Source organism: Chelon labrosus, assembly GCF_963514085.1.
Source record: "Chelon labrosus genome assembly, chromosome: 21".
Classification (NCBI taxonomy): Eukaryota; Metazoa; Chordata; class Actinopteri; order Mugiliformes; family Mugilidae; genus Chelon; species Chelon labrosus.
In genome coordinates, this window is record NC_140354.1 from 17,665,150 (window position 1) to 17,685,570 (window position 20,421).

A 20,421-nucleotide genomic window follows, 5' to 3' on the forward strand; every position below is an offset into this window, starting at 1 on the left:
TATTCTACCTTTCTCTTTCCCCTGCCTACCAAACCACTATAAAACCACTTGTACAGACAGTATAATGAATAATAGGATGTCCTTCAAAGTCTTGCAGTTCAACAAGGACAAAACTGAAAGTCTTTTGAGTGGTGCTAATATATCCATGGAAAAAAGCATCTGGTCTCAGATGAACTTAGCTGCGTTGATTTATTGTGTCTTATAGATGAATCCTACGGTGTAGTCTGGTACAGTCAATTAATCTTACCATTGCTATTAATAATATACAGAGCATGGCTGTAGTCCAAAGCTACGCAAGCTTTATCACTGAGCTAGAGTGGACTCTGATCGCACATTCAGCATCTGAATGAGTGGACAATTCTTCAATAAATGTTGATTTATGAGCCTCACGGCGACTATATCTGCAGTGCAGGCTTCCCCCTCGTAAATGGGTCACCTGATGAGAGAGTAATGGGTCTGAGGGACGGAGCTTCTCATAAATTATGCAGAGGAAGGTGGAGGAGAAAGACAAAGACAGAGGTTGACTCGTGACTCTGACGGAAGAGAATGAGATTAAATATCTGAGACAATGGACCAAATTTTCTGTTGGTCTGTATTGAACCTAATGGAGATGACTTGGTTGTCTGTGACTTAGCCAAAGAACAAAATCAGGGCAGAGGTTTTGTGTCTCTGTGGTGCCTATCCATCATGTTCACAAAGCTGATTCACGGTCAGGAACTGACAGCTCATTGTGAGCTGCAGGCCCCCACAATACAGGCCCTCTGTGTTGTTTTTTTTTTTTTTTTAGCTTGTCAGCCTGCATCGCCGTAAATCGCTCTAAGCCACATGATGGACATCACAATGTTTGAGTTTAAGCTGGGACAGAACAGAGATAGGTGGTGGTGGTGGTGGGGGGGTGGGGGTAAGGTTAGGGGTTGATGCAAAGCGGAGTGATTCATCAGTCACGCCGGAGCCAGGCTGTATGGAGAGGAGAGTAGATAAGTGATGCAAATGCCTGAGTATCTCATCAGATGCACAATCTCGACCTTGCGATTAATTTCTAAAGGACGTTCAGTTCCACATTTTTAGAGCGAATGACGATTTAAGAGAACTGAGATGAACACGGCGCTACAAAAAGAGAAAAAGAAGAAGAGCACATAGGAGGACAACGCAATCAGAAGTTCCCTCTGACCTAATTGGTTCCAACAAGCACACAAGCAGTGTAAGACATCTTAGCAAAGTGTAGCTCCAGGGATGACAATCAGTGATGGACCTCACGTGACTCTGTGAGCTATTGTTATGTCACTTGGAAAATGGTCCTTTACTGTTCAGTCTTGTCTTCCTGTTGTACTAACTGTGACATTTACAGTTTGTTTTTTTTTAACCGGTGAAACTTCTCAACATCTATCAGATGCATTTACCACAAAATTCTGTGCACAAATTTATGGTCCCCAGATGAAAACCGCAAAATATCTGATTAACCTCCAACTCCGGCCGAAATGTGTAAATCAGTCGTGTCTAAATGTTTGCGTGCATGTATGCAAAACTAAGATTAGCATTTTAGCGTGGTTAAGCTAGTTACCGTCCCATGCTAGCATGGCTGCAGACTCTTACGCTATGTTCACACCAAACGGACGGATGTGACCATCTAAATTGTTGAAATGTTGCTTGTTGACGTTCCATTTCAATTGGTCGATGCATCTCAGCATAATTGAGGCGCTGAAAAATGTCATCTCAACCTTGATTTGTGCTACGTCACATCCATCACGCAGTGAGTCGCGCCAGTTTGTTGCCTCACATTATCGGCATCCTTTGAAAACGTCTCATCGACTACAAGTCATTTCTTTTTCTCTGAGGGATACAGTTTACTTTTCTAATGGTTTCCCTCGTTTCCTGCACTTTTTCACGGTGTTTTGTTTCCGTTGACCTGATTTGGTGTAAAAGTCTGGACGCGAACTTTAACAAGCCGCCACTGAATACTCACATTTGATTCTTCCAGCGTCGTCCCAGACACAGAGTTTTTGCGGAGAAGCTCACAGTCTGTTCTGTGGGCTTAACTTTTATCTGCTTGTAATTAGAATTGTGTGCATGGAGTTTCTTTGAAAAACTAAAAAAGCTAAACTGACTTTAGACATTCAGAACAATCAATCGCAGGCTGTAATATTTATGCACAAGAAATGACGTTGGAGTTGTCTGTGATGAACACATTTATTCAAACATTAGGATAAACCACTGTGATGACCTCCTAAACACTGTATTACTCGCTGTACTGGATATTTTAGCCTCATGACCCCTTCTCAGCTGTGACTAATGATCATCACGCCCATACATGAAGCTGTGGGCAGTTCAAGTCCCACAGTTCAGATCCTGCTTCACTATCAGCAAGATGCACCTTCAGAGGATTTCCTGGTGTCTTACGGACCTCCTCCCGTCCTCTGTGCTACCGACACTTTGAACCGCCGGTGCAAAGGGCCAACGCTGCGGGAGTAAAGATTCCATCCAGATGGAGCATGAAGTGCCGTTCCCTTCATGTCTCTCGTTTCCCCGCCCGGTCCTCTCTCGGTCCTCCGCCTCCACCGTTGCGTGTCCTACCTAATGAGGCGCTCGGCTTCGGCATGTGGGCGTCCTGTAGCGAGTCCCGGCAGCCTTGGGCGCCAATCTGGATCCTTGTACCACCGTCAGACCTTCAGCGCGTCAGTCTCTCTCGCTCTCGACAGAAATATGTAAACACATACAGCCAAATGCATCAGCACACGTATGAGTACTCAGCATTGGCAAGTACTCAAATGGAAGTACTTATACTTGGTCTGGAGAAAAAGTAGTATTCTTAGAACTAGACATACTGTATGTATAATATGAGATCAGCCGCAACATTAAAACCACTGACAGGAGAAGTAAATAACATCGACCATCTTGTGGCAATACAGTGTCCTGCTGGGAAACTTAAGGACCTGGCATCCATTCAATTGGATGCCAGGTCCTTAGACATGTAGCACCCACCTAGACCAGACCGGGCACCCCCACCCCATAGCAATGACACTCCTTGATGGCAGCAGCCATCCCCAGCTGGATGCAACAACAAAAAGGGTTTAGGAACAACTCAAAAAAACATGAAGAACAGCACAAGATGTTGACCTGGCCACCAAATGCACTAGATCCCAAACTGATCAAGTATCTGTGGGATGATCCACAGAGGCCTCTCCCTTCAACTCATAGCACCCAAAGGGCCCAGACACCACAGCACACCCTCAGAAGGCCCATGTCCATTCTCTGATGAGTCACAACTGTTTTGGAGGCACAAAGGAGACCTACACAATACCAGGAAGGTGGTCATAATGTTATGCCTGATGTCAATGGATCAGACAAATGCAGTAAAGTAAAAAATTGTATGTTTCCCACTGAAATGTAATGGAATTTAAGGATAAAATAACATTATGTTTACCTCAAAAGGATATTTAAGTCCTTTCTGGTGTTCTAGTAACAGTCAGGTAGCCCACAGTGGGTTTAGGAGCTTCTGATAATAGTTAATGCGTTCATCACTTGGAGTCCACCTTTCATATTACATTTTAACCAGTGTTATTGTAGAAATATTGATTTTATATGCTTCAGCACTGGCTGGTGGGTTTCCAATAATAGGTCCCGGTTTAAGAGGAGCAGTGTGCTGAGCCAAATTTGACAAATGGGATTTATTTCCACGCAGGTTTGCTACCTGTCACTTACATTACTTTGCACTGTCATCCATTAAAATGAGCCAGTCGCCATCTCCATCTCGGCTTCGCCTCCATTTACATCTCATTACGGGAAGGCTGCCGCTCTTACCTCCAGGTTCCCGGCTTCGGGGGGGCCCCATCTGGTGTGTTCACAATAACATGCATCATTTCCCTCCGTGCCCGAGGGGTTTATAGTGAGCCGATACGAACGAGGGAGCACTCCAGTGGGTTCTGCGTAAAGGGGCGGGGGTGATGGCAGCCAAATTACATGAGATGGAATTTATTTTCCAATCACCGTGAAAGAGGGGAACACCTGCTGTAGGCCGTCCTTGGTATTTATAGAACCTCGCCCACACGCTGTTATGATGATGGTCTGTCAGTAATGGCATTTTTCCAGACAGTAGGACCTCCCTTACGAGTACCATGAAGCAGTGCAGCTCCCTGAGAACCAAACAGTTGACACGAATTAAATAAGCTAATAAAAAGTCACGTTTTTGGGACAGTCCAGTTCTGTTCAATCAAATGATCAATCACACCTTCCTCCTGCCGCTTTCTATTATAATATGCATGAGCTCACTATTGCCTAGTTTAAGCGCAGACTCCGGTGGCTCGTTCGGTGCAGACAAAGGCCGAGGATAGTGGAGGAATGTGGTCCTTTGTTGTGAGGCTGATTAATGAATTTCCCCTGCAGACCACAGCTGGAGCCCTTGGCATAATGATCCAGGGCTATGTGTGTGTGTGTGTGTGTGTTTGGCACTCGTGAGTTAGTGTTTGGTGAGCTGGGCAGGGGGGAGGATTTGTGTTGTAATGGGGTTGGGGGTGGTAATGTTGGTATATGTGCAAGGTGTGTTAAGAAGAGGTGCTTAGAATTGCATATCCCGTTGGGGTACTGATTGGTTCCATTTGGTTACCATTCATGTATGTGACAATGTAATGAAAAGAGAGGCTTTCTTGTTTTTTTTTGTTTCTTGCTGAGGGTTGAATGAGAGGACTGATACCGCTCTCCTATGTGTGCCGCTTTTTAGCTTAGCTTAGCATAAAGAAAGGAAACCGTTAGACAGTACGTTTCTTTGTGAAAGTAGGTAAATCCATCTAGCAGTTGTAATTTCTAATTTTCACACCTCTGTTAAGTACAGTAGCTTCATACGTTGTTGTGCAGGTTCAACTTGTTCATATAATGTCAGAATATTGGAAAAAAATGTACTTTCTGCGAAGAAAAAAAATCACACAAATAGCTTCGTACATCAACACAAACATCTGGAACAAGCCACAAATCAAACAAATGACCTCCAACATTCCAACGAATGGGACCATGATTTGATTGATACACCCAATGAGTCACTTAAACATCATATGCTGCAATGAAGAGTGAATTAAAATTCGTTAGACCTTAGCAGATAGCAGATAGAAAGACATTTTAAATACATAGCAAGAACTAAGGGATTGTAGCAGATAAAATGTTGGGAAAGGTTGGGAAAGGTAGCCTAAATGGTGAATTAACACAGATAAAATTATAGATTAGGCATTTAAATCACTATACATATCGGAAAAGGGGTTGAAATTGCCAGATTTATTAGCTGAACTGGGCTGAAACTTTTTAAATACTGTAGATTTCTGCAAATAATACAGTGGCGAGATTTGTGTGTAATGATAATGCTAACCGTCTAGCTTGTGCTACCGCAAAGGTTAGCTTAGTCGTATAAAAACATAATTAATTTACAGAATTGTTGAATAACATCCAGTATAAAATCATTTAAAATGAGCCCATTTGGTGCGTGGTGGTGGGGTTGATGGAGGGGTACTGCTGGACTACTTAAAAGTACTTTATTCTTGGCACATTTTTGCCTGTAGCTGTTGACGCATTGCCTGAACTTCTTGCGGAGATGTTTAACTGACCCTGAATTGACGAATTGGTGAATAATTTAAGCAAGCCACGAGCTGCATTGAGTGCCAGCGTGCAGTAAAGGTAAAGGAACACATCCAGCTCTACCAAGGGTTGCTTTTGGGCGCTTGTATTCATGCATGCATGCAGCGCAGATATGAAGCATATAAGCATCACTGCGTTCTGGTTGTGCAGTGTGCGTGAATGAGTAAATGTGTTAACGCATACACTAGGCAACGTAAAACTTACTTCCCACTGACTACATCTGTTTTTTTGTGTATGGTTCTGTATGCAAGCACAGTCAGCAAAAACTTCTCGAGTTCTGCACCTCTTTCGTTTTTGCCCTTTCCTTCTCTTTCTTTTGCCCTACTATATCCTTCATTTGCTAACCCTTCACGCTCAGATTTCATCAGCCGTGGACAGACTTTGGGGGGGGGGGGGGTTGCATTGCAGGACGATGCAAGCAGCCAGAGAGGGGGATGGACAGGGACATGGAGCAGGGTATACATGGCCTGGAGGAGAGTACACCCATGGGACGAGCATCCAATGTGTTGTAAACCATAACGACCCCATAACAGGCAGATTTCTCATTTCCACGACGCTCGGGCCATATCTCATCCACCACTATGACAATCCCACTGAGACCCCGTACAAGCCAGGACAGCACACTCAGCACTGGAGGAGGGGAAGTGGAACCTCGTGAGGTGATAATTTGGAGGGAGTGAATTTCATTTACACATTATTTGTGGAAGGGTTAGACTTGATTCCTTCATTCCTCCAGTCCTTATTGGATTTGTCTGTTTCCTTTTGTGTTGTTTTTCTTCCTTATTTCTTACTATTTCAACCATCTCAACAGCCAAGGGACCTAAATCACAAGGGTTTTTATTTTGCCTCTTTCTTGATGTATGTATTTCTAAAATAGGCCAGGATCTGTGCTCATAAAACAAGGCTAGTGGCTATTAATGCCTCTGAGGTAATGCTATATTAATGAAGAGTGGGCAAGGCAGAAGCCACCGGCAGCCCCAGCTAACTAAAACACCAGAGATCTTGATTCATTTAACATTAATGCCATCATCCAGAAGGTTGGACGGGGCAGATCAAATAACTGGTTTCTGATCAAAGCTTCTCGCAAAACGGGATTAGATCCGATTGATCTGATAACTGAAGCTTTGACGTTATTATTTTTCGTTTTTTCAACTCCACCAGCGACTGAAAATCACTGTCATCTAGGTGAACCATCATACACATAAGTGGAACACACCTTCAATAATGTACCTGTGCTTTCCCTACTGTGACAAGTCAAAGGGTGTTTCTCTTCCAATTTACGCACGTAGTTGTGTCCAAACTCTGGAGGTTGGTAGGACGCATCACTGTCATCCTGTATTTAGAACGACAGTATACTTAATTACAATTGTGAAATGCATTCTGGGATACCTGGCTCTCCCAGGTCCACAAGTTCTGGTGCTTCCCGGGTGAAACAAGGCAAGAACACATCTAGGCATTTGGACTGTACTCATTCAGTTGCGTACTTTGACTTGGGACGATATTTTTGCAGCGAGTGATGACATTTCAGAAGTCCACTCGAATGCAAATGTAGACAAGAATGTATATTGAGAAACACCCATTGTCGCCCAGTGCCTATGTGTCTCCTATCTTCTTTGAGACTAAAGGAATTCTTGGTAATGTTTTGGGAAATCTTGCCCAAATTTCTTCCTTGCCAAGACGTGGATTGAGAAACGTCAAAAAAAATCCAGTTGCCTGGTCTTAGCCTTGTTTTAGAAGTGCCACCACCTCCCTGTTGGTTCAGTAAATATGAAATATGAAGGCAAAGCTTTTGATTTACCAGTAAGAAACGTTGGCAGTTGATTTAACGGTCCTAGAAATAGAAGATTTGAGAACTCTGAGCTCCCTACGCAAAGTCCTAGCCAAGCTTGGGTGATCAGAATAGAACCACGTCTCTTTCGCAGTAAAAGGGTCCAGTTGGGACGGTTCAGGCATCTGTTAAAGATGCCTCTGGGGCACCTCCCTTTGGAGATGTTGGGGGGAGACCTTCGGTGTAGACCCAAAATTTACTGGAAAGATCTGAACCTAGGATCCCTTGGGAGGAGCTAGGGACTTCAGGGATACCGTGCTAAGCCCATTGCTGTCTTGACTGGAAAGGATAGATAGACGGTAAATATGAAGCCATCAGCCAGTTAGCTTAGCATTAACGTGGGAAAAGGTATATAACAGCTAACCAGGTTCGGTCCAATGGTCTGCAGCCAGGCCAGTGTCGCTGATCCAATCTAAAATTGCGTTGTGCTTACATTCTCATCAAACTTGTATCTGGTGAGCTTCGATGATAAATAAGGAGAGATTCTTCCACCAACCGCAACTAATGCTAGCATTTAATGTTTATCGTTCACATCATCAGACACACAAAAGTAAGGGATGACCAAAATTGCTAGTCATCAAAGTTTCTACGGTTAATTTACTGAAGACCACAAAGGTCTGTACGAGATTTTGCAGCAATCCATGTGGCAGATATCGCCGCCTGACCCAGGGTGGCGCATATTCACAGGGACGTTGCTCATTTTCTGACATTGCTGCTATAGGCATCCGTCTCCTCTCTGCAGCTGTCGGTACGGCATTGTCTCGACCCTGTGCGGGGACGTGGTTTATCAGGAGTGGCACAGTTTTTCACGGCAGGACGTGCCCTCAGCTGTTTCACAGCTCAAGGTGACGTGTTGTTTTTAATGTGCAATTCCGGCTGCTCGGAATCTCATCGCGACCTGTTCGTCCGAGATATTTGTCAGCGCATAATTACAAAGCTTTATTCGTCTTTAACAGTGACGCACACATGCACTACTTTTCCATCCGGTCTGGTACCAGCTCTGACCTGAGATGTTACACGTGTTCCCAGAACAGGTTTAGCATCGCATCATTAACCCACATCCAGAGTGGGCTGGGATGGAGACATGCAGCACACACACTAAAACACACACACTTAAACACACACACACTTTCATGTCTTCTGATTCTGCAAAATTCCTTCATCCCTGTTCCCCCTTACGTTTAGGTCAGGTTCACGTCCATTCCCGAAGAGAGAAGGGGATAGAAGGGAGGGAAAGAGAAAGGGGAGGCTAAACAAGCTTTGAATACAAATGAGCTGACACACATAACGCACGCCCTCCCTTCTCTCTCTCCCTCTCTCTCTCTCTCTCTCTATCTCAGCCTCTCACACACACTCTTACTCCCTCACACACACACATGTCCATGCACCCTCTCCCTCTCCTCTGTGTCTCCTCGTTCGGATCGGTGTACTGCACAGGAGGTGATTTCACTCCAGCCCCTTGATTTATCAGTCATCGCCGGTTGTTGGAACGAGCTAATTAAAAAAAAAAAAAAAGGAGGGCAAGCGTTTTCTGTGTATGCGCGGAAGAGGTTTGGAGACATTGAGCGGAGACGCTGCCGTCTCTCTTCATCTCACGCTTCGCTGTGGACCAGGAGGCAGCGCGGGGGGAGAGGAGAGGGAAGAAGAAGAAGAGGAGGAGGAGGAAGAAGAAGAAGAGACGCACATCTGGGCTGGAAGGAGATTTGGTGTCATTTGTTCTGACATGGCCATCGCATAGGAATCTGGTGCCACGGCAACCGTCAGCTTGGCGACGAGGTATCCAAGGTAAGGATGCAGGGAATGAGGAATGAGTGGAGGGATGGATGGATGGCAGGTTTTCCTCCTCTGGTAACACAAGAGCCTTCCTTTGGAAGTCCCTGTTTTGCCCGATCTGCGCTTTAACCTGTGTTTTTTTTTTTTCCAAGAAAACCTCAGAGTGTGTGTGTTGTGGTAGTGGTGGTATCAATGGTGGTGATGGATGGGGGGTGGGTGGGGGTCTCTCAGAGGTATTCTGTGTTATCATGTGGTATTCCCCAAACACAAGCCCTAATTACCCACCGCTGGGTAAATCCTATTACGGTTTTCCTTCTCATCCTTTACCATGTTCTTCAAATAGTAGGAAGGGATTGCCACGTACCGAAAGGAGGAGGAGGAAGAGGAGGAAGGGCAGGGGGGGGTGTTCTGCTGTTTGTTCCAGCTCAGGTGTGTTGCTCATGCGTGTGCAAGAAGTGCGTGGCTTGCTGTATACGCTGAGTGTGCCGGGATCTGACTTGAAAGAGATTGGTGTGACAGTTGCAGGGCAAAAAAATGGCCACGCTGCAGAAACATTAGGAGAAAAAAAAAATAAAAAAGCAAAGCAAACGTGAGAGCTGAGGGATTTGACAGTTTGCTCAAATTCACCGTAAACCGCAGGTAAATTATTTAAAAGAACGCTCTGCCGGCAAAGCCTTGGATGTTTAGTTGAGTTATGTGTAGAAACAGAGGATTGGCTGAGTGACAGCTGGGATTTTAACGCTGCATTACCGCTGCACCTTCTCCTGTGTTGCTGCCACACTCATGTGGATTTATGCGTAGAAGGACACTGGATATCCAGGAGCGTTATTTGGCAAGCATGATCCAGACAGCCCAATTAGGCTTTGTCTTTGCGTGTGTGTTCACATGCACGGGGCTGTGGATGTCCTGCATGTCCTGGGGCAGGGTGGCGGACTGCAGAGGCAGCAGAGAGGACATATGGCTGCCTGGGTCTCTACCGTTTGACTGGAGACCTCGGAGCAGCAGGGGATTCGGATGTCCTGCCCTCCCTGATGTGTGTGTGTGCCAGTGTGAGCGTAACAGTGTTAATTCAACTTTCCTCTCTGCGGCTCGTCTTTCCACCATTTTGATTTTTTTTTTGTTTTTAGTTCAGTCACATTTTTCGCCCTGTAACAGACGTCCGCTCGGCTTTCTTTGCATGTTCCACTCCATCAGTGTCTTCTCTGCTGACAAGTTGGTTTGATTCTCTCTGATTGATAGATGCACATCAGATTAGGCCTCTCTCTGACTGGACCAAATCCAGCTGGACTGTTTCTTCCTTCCACATGTCAGTCACGAATCAGTGAAGTTTAACCAGCATCATTGGTTATACGTTACAGTCATGTGATCACTTCTAAATCAATCTAAAGTCGTATGTTTCTCCAAAAAAGGTTCAAACCTCCCAGAATTTATCACATGTTCTTTTGTGTCAACTTGTTTTTCAGTATAAAATTGTGGAAGAGATTATTATTTGAACTGGATTACACTCTGTCATGAATCGGTTTGTTCTTTCTGTATTCAGTTGACAGACAGGACGAGGTTAAAAGCAATCAGATGCTAAATAAAGCATACCCCCAGAGGGTCCAATTTGGCCCATGCCATGAATTTGCAAAGACTTTAGCTGCAGTTTTTCAATGGACAAAACACAACACCCAGAACACCCAACCTGAAATGTCAAGGATGAACAGTCCTAGAAATAGGAGATTTGGGAACTCTTGAGTTCCCTACACAAAGTCTTAGCCAAGCTTGGGTGTTCAGAGAAGAACCACTTCTCTTTTGCATTAAAAAGATCCAGTTGGGGCAGTTCGGGCAACTGTTAAAGATGCCTCTTGGGCACCTCCCTTTGGAGATCTTGGGAGCAGACCTTCAGTGTAGACCCAAAATTTGCTGGAAAGATCTGGACCTAGGATCCCCTAATTTGGCCCATGCCATGAATTTGCAAAGACTTTAGCTGCAATTTTTCAATAGAGGTAACTGGTATTCCTAATTTTCCCACTTTTATAGTAAGAGAAGTGGATAAAACACAACACCCAGAACACCCAACCTGAAATTTCAGGTTGTCCATAAAAAGTTTTGTTAAAAGATGAACATTTTCATAATGTACTTGTTCTTCTTTGCACTAAAACAAAGGGAAAAATAGGAGTTGGTAAGAGTTGCTTGAAGTTTGAAACACCTGCTCTAGGACGAATCACCCCACTTCATGACAGGAAGTAGGGGGCAGGATATTTCTGTACATCTCACCTTATAAATGAAATTATAATAAATTTTAAAGTCATTCATAATTAACTGCTTTGAGTGGGTGCTGTATAAATTCTATGGGTTGGTGGCACAGAAGGTTCACCTGTGTTTATATGAAGTCTGTGGACTACATGGACTGGGACTGAAGGTGTGGGAAAGGTACTTTCCCTCTGTCCACTTTGTTGGATGGATGACCCAATCATCATCAGCCTATTAAGAGCAGGAGCATCATGTTTTGGATGGAACTTCTTTTAGCTCTGTTTTTGGTCTCTGCCAACTCCCAAGGGAAACATGTGGCTCTTTGACAGCTACTTGAAAGAACTAGCGCTACGCTTTTGGTTAAGTTTGTTGTCTAGGCTGTGCTGACCAGACACAGTCGGTTTTTAGGTCTTTGAAAGTCACAGCTAAGTCGCTATAAAACTCTGAAGATGGGGTGAGCAAGAGCAAAAAATAGACAGAGAATATAAGTCAACAGACAGGTTGACAAAGTTGACATAGGCCATATGTTAGTGCAAGCTGGAGTGGTCAATCACACAGACAAAGAAGTCCACCTTTCCCAGTATTTTATATACTGTTCAGCCCATAATCTTAGGGAGAAGGTCAGTTTTTCTATGCATTGTATTTCGTGGTGGTCCAGTCATTCCTTCATGGCAGATTTGTCTGCAGCCATTTCCGTGTAATGGCCTTCTTGCTCGCGGCCAGGAGCACTTTATAAAAATAAAAAATTGTCCTGGTCCATAAGTCCAACTGGGATTTTACCCAAATACAGTATAACAAAAGAAAAAGTCATTCCCTGACCAAATTGTCTCCAGCCTTTATCCTGTCCCTGGAAACCCTGCTGTTCTTTCAATTTCAATTTTGGAGTCACAAAAACTCTTCTTATATTCTTCCAGCAGAATTCTCGCCAGGCTCTGGAGTTGGTGGTCTTAGCTTGACCATCCTCAGATATCTCCAGGCCAGACTCCCCCTCCCATTCCTGCTTAACCTGGAAAGTGGAATAGTTCTTGGAGTTTTGCAGTCTTTTATAAATTTGTGATATTAAATGCTTACTGTCTTTAGTCTTATATGCATCGGTACAAAGTACAGTCCATTAGCTTCTAGCTTCATCGCTATGTTCAGCTTATTGAGCAGTGGGCGGATTTTCTCAAACTAATTAAGCTGCAACCAGCACTTGGAGAAAGCATTTATTCCAAATGGGACATCTCAGAAGACTTCATACCCACATAGGGAATATAAATTAAGCTTTTATTATTCCCATTCTTTCGGTTAAATCATCTGTGGCTCATTGTCCCACTTATCAGATGTTATCATTAAAAGCTTCTCCACATCATTTCTTGCCACCTGAGTAGTCTCTCCCAGGGCGCGGTTACATCTCCAGCGAATCTGACTCACAACTCATGCCGGGTACTTTCTCAGCCGGTGGCCCAAACTGTGGGAGAGTGTCTCTTTGTGCTGCCTCCCACTGAGGAAATGAAACGGCAAAGTAACAAGTCCCGTCCGCCTCTAGAGGAGAAGAAACAGGAATGATTCCTCTGCTCTGTCTGTTTCTCTTCTCCTCACTGCTGGTTTCCATTACCTCTGGCTTCTGCTTGTTCACCCTGACAGCTACTTTTTTTTTTTTTTTTGGACAAATATCACATACACTTAAAAGTCCCAACCAGCCCCTCTCTAAAAGCAGTCTTGGTTGGCACGTTGCGTTGTTCTGAGGGCTGCTAAGAGCTTGGCGTCATGCCTTATTCATCCCTGAGGCCTATTCTTTCTACGAGAGTACATGGAATTAGGGGGAAGAGAGCTCTCCAGCAGCAGCATAGAGGTCAACCCGAAGACTTCTGAGAAACAAAGAGTCCTCTCATTTCCTCTCCTCTGCCCTTTAGATATTTCATGTTTTTTAAAATCCATCCAACTCACCAACAGGTGAATCAGGGTCCGTATCACGTCTTTGAAAGGTTTAGGTTCAGCAGCGTCATGGATAAAAACCTGGAAGACAAAACTTGGCGAGCACGCCCACGCAAATTTGACGCTGTTTGCAAAGTGTGATCACACGTAGCTGCTGCTGGCAGCCTCGCCGTCGTAGTGCAACGCTGAAGTCCTTGTGTTGAGTTTCTCTCCTCCGCTTATTTGTCTCGGGGTTTAAATGGAAATAAAGACGTCTCCAGTCTAAGCAGACGTGCTGTAGCTTTGAGGAATAGTTTGACGTTTTGGGAAATATACTCACAAAGCTTAGCATAGCTTAGCAAAGTCTTGTAAATAGGAAGAGATAGGTAGTCTGGATCTGTACAAAGATAACAGAATAACAGAATCTACCTGCAACAGCCTCTTAAGGCTAATTAACACATTATCTAATTTCTTTAATCTGCAAAAGCAAAACCCTAAGTTTAGCAGTGACAATTAAGCTACACCATCTAAGTATCGTATATATTCTATATATCATGACTTAGTTCACATAAAGGAAGGAACCGAGCATTTGTCAAAGAATTATTGCTATAAATTTGTCTACTTTCTGGTTAAGGGTAGCTTACTAAGCCAGCTAGCTTTGGCGAGCTAGTTGGATGGCATCTGTCAAGTTACTAAACCTTCGCATTGTTCTCTGGGTCAAATTTGACCCATCATCAATGTTTCTATAAAACATAATTGAATATAAATGTGGCCTTCTACCCATGGATTCTGCAAAGAAATGTCTAATATATGGTAATTAGTTGAAAAGAAGTTGGCTACCCCTCCCCCATAGCAATGACACTCCTTGATGGCAGCAGCCATCCCCAACAGGATGCAGCCTGACTCCCAAACTGATCAAGTACCTGTGGGATGATCCACAGGGGCCTCCTCCCCTCAACCTATTAGACCCAAAGGCCCCCATTAACAACATTTTCTTGCACCACAGGACACCCTCAGAAGGCCCATGTCCATTCTCTGATGAGTCACAACTGTTTTTTAGGCACAAGGGAGACAAATTCACTCCGTCCTTTGAGTCGTCCTTAGGTTCGGTCCTGTAATCGAGGGTTTACTGAACCATGCACACAACCCATTGTGTCAAACATATGTGGTATTTAGGATTTAACATCTGGATGGTTACCTTCTGTCACACAACGGTAAGCATTGAGCCAACCTGCTATTGAAAACTAGTCAAACTTGCATTTAAAACTCACCTCCGGACTGAAGAATAGAAGTATCACAATGATACAGCAAGTTCTGGTTCTGCTTCTTCTTTTGGTTTGTTGGACGGTTTTCAAACCAGCTTGCACGTGCATCCTATTGTTTGTGCAAGTCTGAGATGAGAGAGAATACAAGAGAAGATGAGCGTCATTTAATATTTGATTAGATTGTATTTGAAAAACTAGTGGACACATTGCAGAGGAATGTTTTTTTTTTGTTTTATTTTTTGTCTGTTTGCTATCAAGTTGCATTCATCCCCGGTTCTTACAATAGAAGTTAGCAGTGCTATTAAAATTAGCCTGCTGCCTTCATTTGTTTCAGTGACATCCTGTGACATCCATGCATCCTCCACTTCTGTGTTTGCAGCTTGCTAGTACATTAGCTCGGCGCTAATCCACCTCGCCGGCTTCAGTGGATATAGGAGGTCTATACACAATGCTGTAGCACATCAGAACTTTTGCACGTTTAGTGTAGAAATCAACTTTTAGATTAAAGATGCAAAAGTGCTGATAAGATAAAAAACTCGCTGTTTCAACAGAGGTGCGTACGCTGTACAAATTGCACCACTGCATTGTGTGCTTTTTCACACCGTTCCACCTGTTTGCGGAGTTTACTTATTCATCGTTTGTTCTCGCTCCGTCGCTGCTACACGATGCATGAAACTTTTAACAAAAGAAAAGCTGCTTCGGTGCATTCAACTGTAAGATGGAAACAGCTAAAAAGTGCTAAGAAATGAGTTCACTTTTAGTGCACGTGTTAAATATTCATGAATACAACCATAAATATACAATAAAGAGGTCTCACAGAAACAATATGCTGGATGAATTGTTAAATAACAGCAGTGCGCGATTGCGGAGAGAGAGGGATGAGCCATCAAGGAAAGCCCCTGAAGCTCATTTGTCGTAAATGGATTCCACTTAATCCTGCACTCTGACCTCAGCTTGGTAATTGAACTTAACTGACCTATCCTCTTTTCTTCAGGATAAGGCGATAGAGAGCCAGGCCGGTTCCAGCGGGACGTTAAAGGAAACTCGGAGAGGGATGGCGGCGGAGGAGAAGCCGGGCGTGAAGAGCAGCAGCTCCATCGTTCCCTGCTTCCTGTTTGTGGAGGTAAGCAGCTCGAACGGGCAGTTTTTTCCTCTAATGCTGCATCACGAAGAGGTTGTTTTTTTTAAGTATTCAATGATACCTTGCCCATCAGCTCCTGCGAAAGACTCTTTAGTAATTTCCTTTTTCCTTTTGCGAAGGTTTAGCTCGAGCTAACCTCCCAGCTCGATTCGCTTTCCTCACGTCTCCGCGCTCTCTGCCTCAGCGGTAAATATTTCAGGCTGAATAGTAGAGTCCGGGACAGATCAGCAAACACACTCTCCGTCACTGACATTCTCACTCTGTGTCACACATCTCGCCCCGTTCCAGCACCGAGGCCTCGCAAAGTGGCTACGGTTGTTCCGTTGGCGTATCGAGAGTTTTTCTGCGTATTTGCGACCTGCATGATTCATCGAGGTGCTTGTGGATGTCACGGTGTCGGAGACGGAGTCGTGTCGTACAGATCACGGCAAAGGTCGGCGTCCGCGGGAGGCCGCGAACGCTCTAATGCACTTCACGCACACGCCGCCTCATCCCTTGTGAGAAGCGCGCTCTGCATTGTTCATGAGGACAGTCAGACGGATGACTCAGAGGGCAGTGGAAGTCCGAGAGCAGTCGCCGAACTGTAACTGAGGTGGAGACAAGCGTGAACTGGTGAGATAATCAGATGGTCTGTAATCTAATTAGACAAACCAAGTCGTCCAGAAACTCAGTGGCTTCACAGAAACCAACCGTCATGTTTTCAGAAGCAAAGCATTGCTTTTCGTAATTCAGCGGTTCTTACATGTACTGTTTTGTACTAATATAGGTATTTTAGCCACCCTTTACCTCAACACTTCATCGACTCTTGTCCTCATACTGTCCTTTGTGTCTTCCTGGCTCTTAAGGATGGACCAGGATAGCCGGGCTATGTCTATGAAACACTTATAATACACAGTAAAAGCTGTGCTCTACACAGTACGTCTCCCACACATCAGCCCTCGGGTCTCCGTCAGTTCCCTCCCTTAACTCTACATCTGTGTGACTGAGATAATATTTCTGTTTCTAACAAGCAATCGGGGTCAAAGAAAGGAGGCCAGCAGCTGTTTACCTGTAATGGAGGGATGCAAACAAGGTTTCCTTCTGCTGCTTGTAGGGAAAACTGCATTAATGTGTGCGCGACAGCCACGCGGAAGAGTGTGAAAAAAACAGGTCAATCTGGCGCTTTTAGTGTACATGTTTGTATTATTTTAATCAGCTTTCAGTAACTAATTACAAGTGAATAATTAAACCTCATGACACAGTTAAGTAAAATCTAATATTTTTAGGTATCAGCCAGGTTCATGGGTCACTTTGGATTGCCGTAATTATGTCACAGTTTGCTCCACAGGGAAAACTCCAATTGTTTCCTGAAAGATGAGATGGTTATTATGCTCGTACAACTTGCAGTAAGTTGTAAATAACTGCCAAAAATTGAAAGTTAGAGGTATTATATTCCGGAAGAAATGTGCAAAATCACTTACCCCACAGGACGTTTTCTGACCTTTTTATAGTCAAAATAAGCAAAAAAGTCCAGGCGGACATTTTCAGGCTTAAATTCACGCAGAAGCTACGGCGACAGCGCGGAGCATACGTAAACCCTCGCGCTGTAGCTGACGTGCACCTCCCCAGAAATGTGACTAGGTGCCGCGGTGACGCAGGCCACAAGAGCTGTGATTGGTCTGCTTGGTTTCCGTTTTAGTATTTCCCGGCTGCTACTCTATCTCTGCAATTTTCTAATTGATTGTTTGAATCAATAAAGATGGAACACATCGAGGAAAGGTTAACTGAGGAGGTACGGAGATACAAACATTTGCGTGACTCGTCCTCTGTGAAATTTTGGTGAAAGTTTCAGTTGCCATTGTTAAATGTGAAGCAGGAAGTAGAAACAAAAATTAAAAGACACAGCGCCGTCTAGTGTTTGGGTGGCGTCGTACTGAGCGAACCAGACTGACGTGAGCACAAGTATAAATGGCTCACGCCGGCGTAGGTGTCTATGACCCACAGTACTCTAGAAGAGCTTTCAGGTGCTAACGGTTTAAACGTAGTGCTAGTAACACCTTTGGTGCTACTAGCACAGGATTTTAGGAAATGCTTGCTAAGCCCCTCCCACATTTAAATTCATTTTCCCAAACAATTAGTTAATTCTTTGAGATGGAGACAGGCTGGAAACACTGTCGCCGAACATATTTTGTCTGCTACATCAAGCTAGCTAATTAGGCTAACGTTTTTTTGTTTTTTTTCCCCCTTTGGTGATAACATTTCTTTAAAATATTAACTGTCGTTAAAGTTGCTGAAATCTACTAACTCTAACACATACGATTGGGGTTAAAGCATTTCATTGTGGATGGGAAAAGCACACCTATATGGTCCTAATATATAATCTGATGCAGTCTGGAAGTCACGACACTGAGTATGAACTGTTTGAAAGACTTCTATCATTACTGATGCTGTTGCCGAGCAGACAACATCACAGAGCTTTCCCTCTATCTCTCTGCCTTTTAAGAGTCTAACTCTTATATCTAGACTATATTAGATTCCTTTATAAGAGAATGACTGAAGCCCTCTATTGCAGAGTATTATATTCATTGATCGCTTTTACCTTTTTGAAGCTGCCTTAAACACAGTCAAGTACAGTGATGAAAGAGGGGAATTATTTTGCCGGACAGCTGGAAAAGTAGGCTTTTATGCATTATGAGTGGAACGCGATGAGATTTTAGGTTTTATATCTGTTACACTGAGATGATATAATCAGAATCTGAAGAGGTGAAAATGGTAGACTTTGGCATCTGGATTGAAAACAATGGAAGAAAACTATTCAGCATGAAGAAAGGATTTCATTTGCACCGTTCCAGCTACTATTTATAATGCGTCATCGTTTTGAAATCTGTATGGGATCTTCTGCTTCTGCTTAATATCTTATTTAACAACTTGTTTCATTCACACTCGTCTACAGAGATCTAATCACACTCCCATTAGCAATTTAGAGGAATTCAGATCACATGCTCAATGCTGTTACCTGTGTGTTTCCTGTGCTGCTACACTTTGGCACCCTGGAGCTTCTTGCTGTGAATCAACAGTGTTGACCACTGAGCCACTCTACTGCCTTAAACAAGATTACAGTATTGACTGTGAGGTGCTACGGCGATTAGTGCTGTCAGCACAACAGCAAGAGGCATTCAGGTTTGATTTGTTGTCCTTTTTGCATACTCTGTGGTTGGCAGGCACAATGTTGTAAGTGGGGGCCTTTGGGTCCTATGGGTTGACAGTGGTCTTAATCTTGTGGCTGATCAGTGTTCATCCAAAACATGAAATGAATAATGTTTGTAAAACCAGCAGATTTCTGTAAATCAAGAATGGATGTGACCTATCATTAGCACCGCCTATCAAACTAATGTGTTTGTGTGCGGTTGTGAGGTGACGGTGATCCATACCGAGCCAGAAGGACCTGCTCTTTTATTTACCCCCGCACACACCTCATCAGCAGTTACCATGGAAACCAATCAGCCAGACTCACTCTCCGTCCCCGCTCCCTTTCTCCCGACTCCTTTCATCCTCCCTGCCCTAATCACGAGTCACAACCTTTTCTATCAGAGCCAGCCACTCAGCCATCTTGCTCCGCGTGGCTCGCCAATTCCCTCCATTTTGCTCCGTCATTTCCTATTTTTCAGTGCGAGACTTCTCCTTGGTCTCAGATATTGGCAAGATTTCTACCAGCCATCCGGATATCATAATCACCTTTCATTAGTTTCTTTTTAATCCTGTTTCTCCATGTACGTCATCTCTGCTCCAATTCTCTAAAGGCAGATGAGGCAATAAGAAAAATTGCTTTAACCTCCTCAGAACGAGACGAAGCAGTCTACGTTTTCCTCTCTCTGATATTTGTTATTCACCCTCAGACTAGTGCACAATTTGCTGTTTTAAAGTTTGTGTTTCAAGCTAATCTAGTGCACACTTCAGTGAAGAGGTGTAATGGAGAATGCAATTTCTATTTCCATTCTTATCCAGAGCAGTGGAGCGGTGAACATTAAAGCCGCAATCTACCACTCTACAATTTTTCAGACTCTTCTCATAGGTCTCCACAGAAGCTGTTTGTGACCTTTTAATATTAGCTGAAATGTGGTCACACTGTGGCTTTGACCTTTTCATACAGTCATCATGAATTAGGACAGTAGGCGTGTAATTTGTGCTTTTATGATTTAAGGGACAGTATGAAAATTACTTGTCTGTCTCTTTTTTTGTTGTTGTTATTGTTGAAGAGTTTGTCGTAGGTCCTTGGCCTTGTTTGTTTGTCTTGCGTATTTTAGCCTTCATACTATATGTGAAAGGCTAAAATATTAGTATTGATTGTATCAGGGAAATTTAACAATAGTCCTTGAAAGTCCCAGAGTAATTTGTTTAAGCTGGAACAAAGTTTTTGTTGGCGGAAAGTTGGTCTGGGTTCACTCCGTCGGCCTGATCATACATGGAGCTGAATTTGTTTACGGCAAAATGAATCTGATTGGTTGGAGGACTATCCAATTGTGTGCAAATGTTTCTTCTCTGTATTAGTTGAAATACGCTCTAAAATGAAATCCAAATTGCATCTTACCAGACTCATATTCTCTCAGGATTGAGTCTCGCTGGCAGTTTGTATGCCCCCATTGGAAATATATGTTTAAATTATTCATTGAATTAGATTATGTCTACTT

At 43.8% G+C, this 20,421-nt stretch overlaps 1 protein-coding gene across 1 annotated transcript in view; it reads left to right on the forward strand.

The window, feature by feature from the left end:
- The first annotated feature begins 15,616 nt into the window (after positions 1 to 15,616).
- Positions 15,617 to 20,421, forward strand: part of plppr2a (phospholipid phosphatase related 2a) — a 41,034-nt gene continuing 36,229 nt past the window's right edge. The window contains exon 1 of the mRNA XM_084569953.1: positions 15,617 to 15,736. Within this exon, the coding sequence (XP_084426079.1) occupies positions 15,668 to 15,736 (69 nt within the window). The 5' untranslated portion in view covers positions 15,617 to 15,667. The remainder of the gene's footprint in view (positions 15,737 to 20,421) is intronic.